General features: G+C 43.9%; 1 protein-coding gene across 1 annotated transcript; it reads right to left on the reverse strand.

The window, feature by feature from the left end:
• Positions 1–1,244: 1,244 nt before the first annotated feature.
• On the reverse strand, positions 1,245–9,257 carry slitrk5 (SLIT and NTRK like family member 5). Its single transcript, XM_080876866.1, has 2 exons — positions 8,366–9,257; positions 1,245–6,418 (listed from the first exon to the last, which is right to left on the reverse strand). The coding sequence occupies exon 2, from the start codon at positions 6,358–6,360 to the stop codon at positions 3,733–3,735; it is 2,628 nt and encodes an 875-aa protein (XP_080732992.1). The 5' UTR covers positions 6,361–6,418; positions 8,366–9,257; the 3' UTR covers positions 1,245–3,732.
• Positions 9,258–9,479: the final 222 nt, after the last annotated feature.

Here is a 9,479-nt window from a genome sequence, read left to right on the forward strand (position 1 = left end):
ACAACTAATAATGCATAATCAAAGTTTTTACTGTTTATTGAAGTCCTGGCTTTAATGTACTTGAATACTTTAATTTCTGTTTATATGATTTAGTCAATAAAATTGTTCAGAAGCAAACTAAACAGTACATATTTTGCATTATGGACACTTAAAAGGCAACATGATACATGTGCAGTACACAAAGAGGAACTGGAACTGAAGGGGGCCTTGAGCTTTCTTTTGCCCCTGGGCTCTGTAGTAGGTAAACGTGGCCCTGTGTATGTGTAGCATCAAGCTGATTTTATTTACCATAAACACAAAACTCTGCCAGTGCCATCTGATCAGCTATGAAATATAATCTTAGCATAAGTCTGCTAAATCAAATCCAGAAAATGTTTAATCAGCCGGGTATTTTCATACACTGTTAGAAAATAATTGCCTCCAACTAAAAGTCCATGTACCGAAAATAGCAGAATGATGAGCCAACAACTTCACGCAGCTTGGACGGGTTTCACGCGCTGTCCCACTCTGATTCAACATTGATTAACTCTCAAATGGTGTGAAAGCAGAAGGAGAGTGTCTCTCCCTCTGCTTTTAGTTTTCTGAGGAAAAAAAATATTTTAAACAAACTTAACCAGTGTCTTCTGAACTTTCCTTGCTGCAAGCAAAGCAAAAGAGTGAGGCCTCTGTGACAGCTACATCTGCACCTACATCACGCCTTGTGTTGCATCAGCCCTGCATCAGATTCCACACGGTGAGTTTTAGCCATAAATCATGGGGGCTCGTGTGTAGCATGAAGCAACAAGTTTGGAGATATTTCACCTTAGAGCTTCATTCCTCATCTGAATACAAATATTGACCACTGCAGAAATCGTACTGTTTGTGTGAGGGATTATTGCTGAAAAACTTCCACAGCCGCTGAATGCACTATATAAAAGCCTGATAGAAGGCTATAGACTAAATAATCCGGGAAAGGATAATAATAATAAACTCTTTGTCCTTCCTTGATGCATCCATTTGTGTACCTAGAGGCCATTGGCTGGTTAAAAGCATTATTTCAACTGGAAGTAGTCCCCCCCCCCCGCCATTCCCCTCTATCAGTACGCACACACACGTGCACATTAAAGCCTCCTGCAGTGGGATTCTCAGTGCATCCATCCCCCAATTACGCCAGGACAGAGTGATGAACGTCCACACTGGGAGTTTGGGCTAGAGAGATGTGCATATGCACGCATATGGTATTAACAAGCCCATTTGGAATACATGATTCAGTGATTATGTAATTGTGCTAAAGCGTTTTTTTTTTTTTTTGGTTTTTTTTTCTTTTTTCTCTTGAACGTAGCCAAATCATCCTGAAAAATACAATACTATGAGTATTATAATAATAATAAAACAGATAAAAAGAAAAAGAGCCATCTGCCCGCATTTTAAACAATTTGTCAACGCACTGCTCAGATCCTTGTTGAACCTCAGTAAACTATAAATGATTTCCTCTTTCAACATTGGCATCAGAAAAATAAATAATGTCAAAAATTGTCAGTACTGCGACATCCCATAGGCCACTAATACTGGGCAACTGCATGCACTTCTTGGCTATGATTCACATCCCCTGCTACATGTATGACACATCCACAGTTACACTCAGTTCCAGGACTCCTCATCTCCCAAATGGTGCCTTCTGTTCTCATTCTGGGCTTCTATGAAAAGCTCCAACAAAAGAAGAGGACCCAGAGCATTGGATTTTTTCCCTTTTTTGTCATTGAGAAAAGGCAGCTGGCACCGCATAGAAAACTCAGTACAGTTAAATACCGGGTTATGAATTTAAAATAATATAAATTCATATTTATTCCTTTTGAGGTCAGAATTAAGTGTCGCATTAAGGTGTCTGATGTGGCACAGCCACCCGCCACCCCCGCCACACACACACACAGACAGACACACACACACTTCTTCCATTCTTTTGATTCCTCTCCAGAAAGATCCGTGCCCATCTCAGTTCTGGAACACTGAATTCCTAAATGGTGACGCTTGCTGCACACTGAAAATGGTGGCACAGTGCATCCTCTGCATTTTTATAGATCTACTTTGCATATTGAATTTAAGTGGGTCAAGTGAAAAGTCAATTAACAAACAAGCACTTGAAAGACCGGAGAAAAAAAGCAGATTTTGAACATGTTTTCTTATATTTTTAAACTTCTTGACTTACAAAACTGTTTGCATATCAAACAAACCTATTACGTTTCGACACCAAAAACATAATCCAGCACATCTTTATGTTTCATACCCGCTGACTTTGCGAAGATGTTAAATGATGTTTATATAAAACACCTGCTCATCCATTGACAGACGACAATCTGGATTATGTTGTCGCGGTATAATTGCAGAAGGCCAGCCTTACATAATGGTCATTGATTAATACCCATTGATTTCAATTCTCACTGACGACGCAACCTCCACTTTAAGTGGAGCACGTATACACTGTCTTTATCTTCTTTAACTGAGTGCCCACCATAGTCTGATCTGGTCAGCCGATATATTGTTAACTGATTATGGCATAAAACAACTTTTAGCTGTTGGAAAACTCTCTTGATTTCACATCTAAAACCCACATGCTGAACCAAAAACCCAAATGGCCTCATTCCACCTTCAGTTTCCGCATAAGCACATTATATGAACCTGACATCATGTTTATTTGATGACAATAACATAGTTTGGTCAATATAGTGCAATAAGTGCAAAGCAATCAAAACAAAAGAAACCCATAATCGATAGAGAATTTGCCAATGCTCGTATAAAAATAGGTGTTACATTGATTAAAATGCCAGTATTACACAACATAATTAATACTTCAAATATCATTTATGAATTTTTGTTTTGATAACATATCAATCCTACATATTAAGAATGAATAGCCATATTCATTTTTAATATAATAATCTCCTTTATGAGAGCTCATTGAAGGCTAACTTGCCTTCCATTTCCAAAAAGTGCAGAAAGCATACAAAGACACTTCTTTTTTTTTTTTTTTTTTCATCTTCTTCAAATGACGCAGTCTGTTTTGGACATTGGGGTGTGCCACTTTCCGAGAAACAAAAGAAAAGAAAAACAAAAAAGGAAAAAGGAAAAAGAAAAGCCACTTTTACAATGCAGAGCTACAGTAAATGAAACTAGAAACATAAGCCTTTTTCCGGAGGATGATGGAGTATGATGACACAGGTAATACTGATGAAGAATCAAAAGTTTTGAAAAGACATGGCAGATTATATCAATAAATACTTACTTACAGACTACAGCAGAAAATAGTCCTACACAGTTTTGATGATCTGCTGTACAATGTGTTGGGTTTTTTTTTTTGTTGTTTGTTTGTTTTTTCTTGTATGTCCAGGTGTGATTTTTATAAACATTTCTTTTTCTGATTCACAATATATCGTATGTATGGTTATATTCCTGAAAATGAAGTTGGGTAAGATTTACCTGTACACTTACATTTTTGTGTGTTATTCAATCTTCACCATAGAAAAATAGATTTTGCATCATCAGTTAAGCAATTTTGTTCATCCATGTCTCGAGAAAGCTGTATCCATTCCTGTAATGTCATGTTTCTGAAATAAGAATAAGATTGTTCGGCACACCCCGTTTCAACTCTTTCTCTTTCGCTTGTTTGTATTTGTGCCAAGGCACCCTAGAAACTGAGCCACTGTTTCAAGGAGGGTCGAGAGAGAAAATGCTTCATTATGCTCACGACTCTGTTGCTCAGAACTGGCTAAAGGTGGTCTGTTTCTCAAGAACTTCGAGGTAATCAGGCTCAGACTGCAGTTTAGCTTTTAGCTCCAAATACTCATTCCTGTTGGGCTCGACATAAACAGTACTGGGTGCTGTGCCATAGAGCACTGTTTCTCTTATTCTCTCCGGGTGCAAGAACTGACGTCTGACATCAAAATTTGGGTTGTACGTGTACGACACGGGACCCGTATACTTGTACTCTAAATTGGCCCCTGCTGGGATTGACGGGATGGACTGGTGGGGTGACTGCTTATCGGGTTCAAGGATCCCTCTGAAGAAATGGTCTGCATCCTGCACAGGGGAAGGGTTTTCACGTGGCTCGATGGTGCTAACACTGTATGAAGGGCTCCTCATTGTACTACTGTCCCTCTCATCATCTGGGGTACTCCTGTATGTGACCTTGAGCTCATGGAGGTCACGGTAATCCTCCACTGTGTTCCCCTCCCTTGACCTGTAAATGGGATTTTTGCACATATGGCCCATTGGATGGGGGATATATTCATATACATGACCAGCCGGGGCCTTAACTTTAGGTCCAGAGCGGTTGCTGTAGAGGCTGTACTGCAGGTTAAAAGAGCTGACGTCGGAGTTGTTAGTGCTAGTACGGTCACTCTGTGACTTTTTACGCTTTTTCATGACCACAACAAAGAGCCCCGCAGCCACAAAGACAGACATGATGAAAACAAGCAGGAGGCTGAGGATGAGGACGGAGAGGGGGACGGTGCTGCCAGGGGGTTCCAACCTCCGAGTAGCACCTGTGGTGACAACGTGTTCGTCCATGGGCTCCTCCGTAGGTGGAGTTGGCGAGACATAGGCTTCGGAGTAATCTGGGCAGAGCTGCTCTGACGGGACAGAACGCAGGTCCATTCCTGTGTGGCGTTTTGGCGTCTTGCACACGACCTCATTAACCACAGTGCCTGCACTGAGCTGCTCGAGCCATATCTTCATCCCCACTATGTCGCAGGAGCATTCCCAGGGGTTCTCAAACAGATCTATCTGCAACAGCAGCTTGAGCTGATCCAAAACACCACTCACGGGGAGGTTTTGGAAATGGTTGTTACGCAGATTAAGCCTAGACAGGGAGAGGCTGGAAAAGATGCCCACAGGTAAAGTTTTCAGGAGGTTGTTGTTCAGGAAAAGCAGCTGCAGATTAGGGAGATAGCGGAAAGTGCCCGCATCGACCTCCTTGATTTTGTTGTACTCTAAATAAAGATATTGTAAGTTCTGCAAACCAAAAAACATTTCTCCTGTGAGCCTGTCCATGAGATTACCATTCAAATACAGCCTACGCAGGTTGGTTAAATCCCCAAAAGCCCGGTCGTGGATCAGAGTTATCCTGTTGTTTCCCAGGTGAAGCAAATCCAATCCAGTGGCGTCGACAAAATCTGATCTCCGCACCACAGGGATGTAATTTCCAGTGAGATACATTTTTTTAGGATTGTATGGCTTGGGTTTTAGGTCAGAAATGCTTTCAATCTTTCTCTCTTGGCAGTTGACATTTAACCCAATTTCAGATATCTGCAGATTACATGTGCAAGCAGTGGGGCAGTCCAAAGGCACAGGAGATTTGGTCTGAAAAGCAATGATGGGGCCATAGTTGTATGGATTGCCGCCTGGTATTCGGGAGGTGGGCTTTAACCTGGTTCTGTTCAATTGCCGTGTGCCCTTGGTAGGCCTGGAAGAAGACCTTAAAACAGCCGAGGAGGTGGCAGAGGCTGTGACAGCGGCTGGTGTGGTCTGATAGTATCCATTAGTGCTGCTAGGCGGCGCAGGCCTGACTGTGTCTTCTAGGGGTCTTCGTGGGCAGAGTTCCTGCTTTGACACCTCATCCAGGTCTCTTCCATGGAGCCTGAATGGCGTCTCGCACACCACTTCTCCCACCAGAGCTGTGTAAGCTATACTCTCCAGCCAAGCCTTCAGAGCAATGAGCTCGCAGGAGCAATTCCACGGATTCTCCTCCAGTTGTAATTCCACAACTTTGTCCATGTGCTCTAGGAGGCCAATATAGGGGAACATTTTTAAGCGGTTCCCTCTCAGATCCAAGTGCGTAAGGGGGACATTCCGGAAGATGTTGGGAGGAAGGGCAGAGAGCAGGTTGTCGTTCAGAATCATCACTGTTAGTTGGTGTAGTTTGCTCAGGGCGTTGGACTCTATGTTTGTGATGAAATTATAATCAATCTGTAGGTATTCCAAGCTCTCAAGTCCTTTAAAGGTTTCATCTCTCAGAACTTCTATCTTGTTGTTATTCAGGTGCAACCTTTTTAATCCCTGGAGTCCATTGAAGGCACCCGACTCTATCTCAGAGATATCATTGTTCCCCAAGTGCAGGATGGTCACCCCGGTGTAATTGATGAAATCATCGACCGACAGCTTCTTCAGGAGGTTCCCCGTGAGCAGGAGGTGGTACATGGAGTACTGGACAGGGCTGATCTCCGTCAGCCTGATGATCCCCCGGTTCTCGCAGCTCACCGTCAGGATCCCTTCCTTCTCCTCGCACGTGCACAGGTTTCGGCAGATCTCCCCATAATTGTCATACATCTCAACCAGCCTCAGAGATGATGCAATCAGAAGTATTATTTTTAGGATCCAGATATGCATTTTTCCTGGGAGAGGATGCCCCAGCTCACTCAAGTGCAGTACCAGTATGAGGTGTCATCTAAGGAGGGGAGAGAAAAGGACGAGTTGTGTTTTACACATCATGGGCACAGGTGCAATATTTACAGAAATGCAAATTTGCTCACTCAGAAGAGCCTAAAAGAGCAAACATTAGATGTATTCACACACATACACACGCACACACACACACACACACACACACACGCACACACACGCACACATATTTTTCCAATATGCAGATGTGTTATGTCGGCATCATTTTGATTTTGAAAGTGGCAGAAAACAAGTTGCGTGTTTAACAACTACATGCATAAAGAATGTTGTATTTAAAGTAACACAAGTATCCGCTATTGGACGGTCACTGCGCATTTTTTGATAGCTCGCCTGAATTCCAATCCATCTTGTTAGAATAAGAAGAAGAAAAAGAAGAAGCTATCGCCATCCACCGTTTGCAGACTCGGAGATTCCAGTATTTGTTAACAGATGACAGTGGAAAAACGACAAACGACACTTCTTGTCAGGTAATCTCGAGTCTCATTCCTTGTGAGATGGGTGATTGTTGCATTTACGGTCTCTGTTATTATTATTATTATTATTATTATTATTATTATTATTATTATTTGTATGTGTAAATGTTTGTTTGTTTGTCTTTTCCTTTGACGATTCAAACTCACATTAAAACCTCGAGGATGAACTCCTATCTCCGAACTACAAAGATACCTCACTCACCCCTCATACCCGACGACTTGGGGAAACTGTCGGATCCCTTCTCTCCACCTCCACAACATGAGGATGAAAGACGGGGGGGTGAGGGGGGGGGGGGTGTTTATTCCTGTGCTATGATTAAAAACCGTCCTCGGTGCGAATAAAAATAAAATGCCGGTTCCCTGATACCAATCGACAGGGACAAGCAGACAGTCCTCATCTCTGTAGAAAAATGGATACACATATATATATCCGACCTGCCATAGAAAATGTGAATATGAGCCTACAAGGCGACAGTCGCAGCCCTTCTTCTTCTTCTTCTTCTCCTTCTGCTGCTGCTGCTGCCCACGGGCGGAAAAAAGAGGAAAAAAAAGAAAAGAAAGATTGAAAAGAAAGAAAGGAGAGGAGTTGATCAAAGGCAAATCTCGCGGAGGATCTCTGATCCAAACTACATTTTGACGTGGAGTAGATAATTCTATAATCAAGTATTATGTATGGCATCTGCTATATAGAAGGTTACAGATCTCTCTCTCTTTCTCTCTCCCTCTCTCTCTCCGCCTCAGACGCGCGCGTGCACACACACGCGCGTGCACAGCAGACGCACACATTTGGGTCTGTGTGCGTTCCTTAAAAGAGCACAAAAGCCCACACATCGCTCCATAAATTCCCCCCCTCCTCCCAAAAATCAAAATAAAATAAATAAGCGCAATTTTAACGCACGCACACAGGTAGCCTACTCCACCACTGAGGTGTCAATCAAAATGTTTGAAATGTTTCAGTTTAACACCATTTCAAATAAATAAATAAATAAATATTTGTTTCTAAAAGCCAGGCTCACGGAAATAATGGAGATATAACTTGGAACGCCAGTGCATCAGCGCGCCTTGTCTTTGCAGAGCATCCGTGTGCGGATGCAGCAGGCTTTTTTAAAAAAACGGGATGCTCTAACTGGAGCGCAGAAATGCGGGCTCTGTGCTTGTTACTGGCACAGCGGCCGCAGACACCTTTCTTAAAAGCACCTTTAAATCCGGGATCAACTTCAGTAATGTGACTGAGGGTGGAAGCAGGTTTCAGCACCACGGAGAGATCCCCCCCCCCCCCCCTCCACACACACACACACACACACACACACACACACACACACACACACACACACTCACCCCTCCTCCTCCCAATAAAAAAAAGAACACGTTAAAAAGGCATAACGTCTCAGCTGAGACAAGCAGTTAAACCAAAAGAAAGGGGGGGGGGGGGGCAAGAAAATAAATCAGGGTTTTCTTACCGTGCTGATTCCGGTAAACGCCAAAACATGCTGACAATCACGGCTGTGTCCGGTCTTTTCCCCCCAGCCTCAGTGAAAACATGGATTTCGTGATTTCACTGTCCGCCCTTCAGCCGGATGGTTAAAAAAATAAAAGAAAAAGGAGGAAAAGAAAAGAAAAGAAAGAGGAAAGAAAAAAAATCAAGTCAAGTCTCCGCGGTGTTTAGCTCCATAAACCAGGCATGGACGAGCGCGGGTAACGTTCTCATTCACGCCGATGATGTGACAGCCTGCGCGGCGAAACGGGCTCCGGTGCTCTCCCAGCGCCGACTGAAATTAGCAGTGTCATCTCGGAAAAAGAGCCAAAACCAAAGTTGGAACATGGTCGGGAGGCGAGGGGGGCGAATAAAAACGCGGTAATCCCACATCAGACAGGACTTGCCGCATGCATTTTAACTGTGACTTTCATCCATGCGCACTGACGAAGGAAGCGGCTCAGAGAGAGGCACGAATCCCCCCCACCCCTGTCTGCTGCCAGCGGTGCGGCTCCTACCAGTTTATGTATAGATCTGCCCAAGGTCTCTTTATTTCAATTGCCAGTGCGTCCAAATCGACCGGAGATCAATGTTCCTCCAGTTGCCTCCTCGGATGCGAGAATCCGATCCCCCCCCCCCTTTCCTCCTCTTCTCCTTCTTCTTCTTCTGTTTTCTGCAGTTCTGTTGCTCCTGCTCATAGGATATCCTATGTACGCGCGCGCTTCATCTTTCCACCCAGCGTTGTCAACTAGTGGAACTTGATCTCGGTTGGTTGGTGCAAACCAGCCCGTGCCCTGCAGCGAAGGACGTATTATGAAATAATTACCGTAGCATGGCAGTGAAAGTCACTCGTGAAAATGCATAAATCCCCCCCGATCTCAGAGACTGTCACAGCACGGAAATGAAAAGCAATTTAATGCGCGCAATAGTCTTTAAGGGGGGTGGTTTAGGAAGGGGGGGAGGGGGGGGGGGGGGTGCAAGCTGTGGTAATGTGGAGGAGGCGGGCTGGTGGTGCTGGGGAGGGGTGATGATGATGATGTGTGTGTGTGTGTGTGTGTGTGTGTGTGTGTGTGTGTGTGTGTGTTGGGGATGGGGGGGTG

The sequence above is a fragment of the Rhamphochromis sp. 'chilingali' genome (genome assembly GCF_963969265.1).
Source record: "Rhamphochromis sp. 'chilingali' genome assembly, chromosome: 3".
NCBI classification, from domain to species: domain Eukaryota; kingdom Metazoa; phylum Chordata; class Actinopteri; order Cichliformes; family Cichlidae; genus Rhamphochromis; species Rhamphochromis sp. 'chilingali'.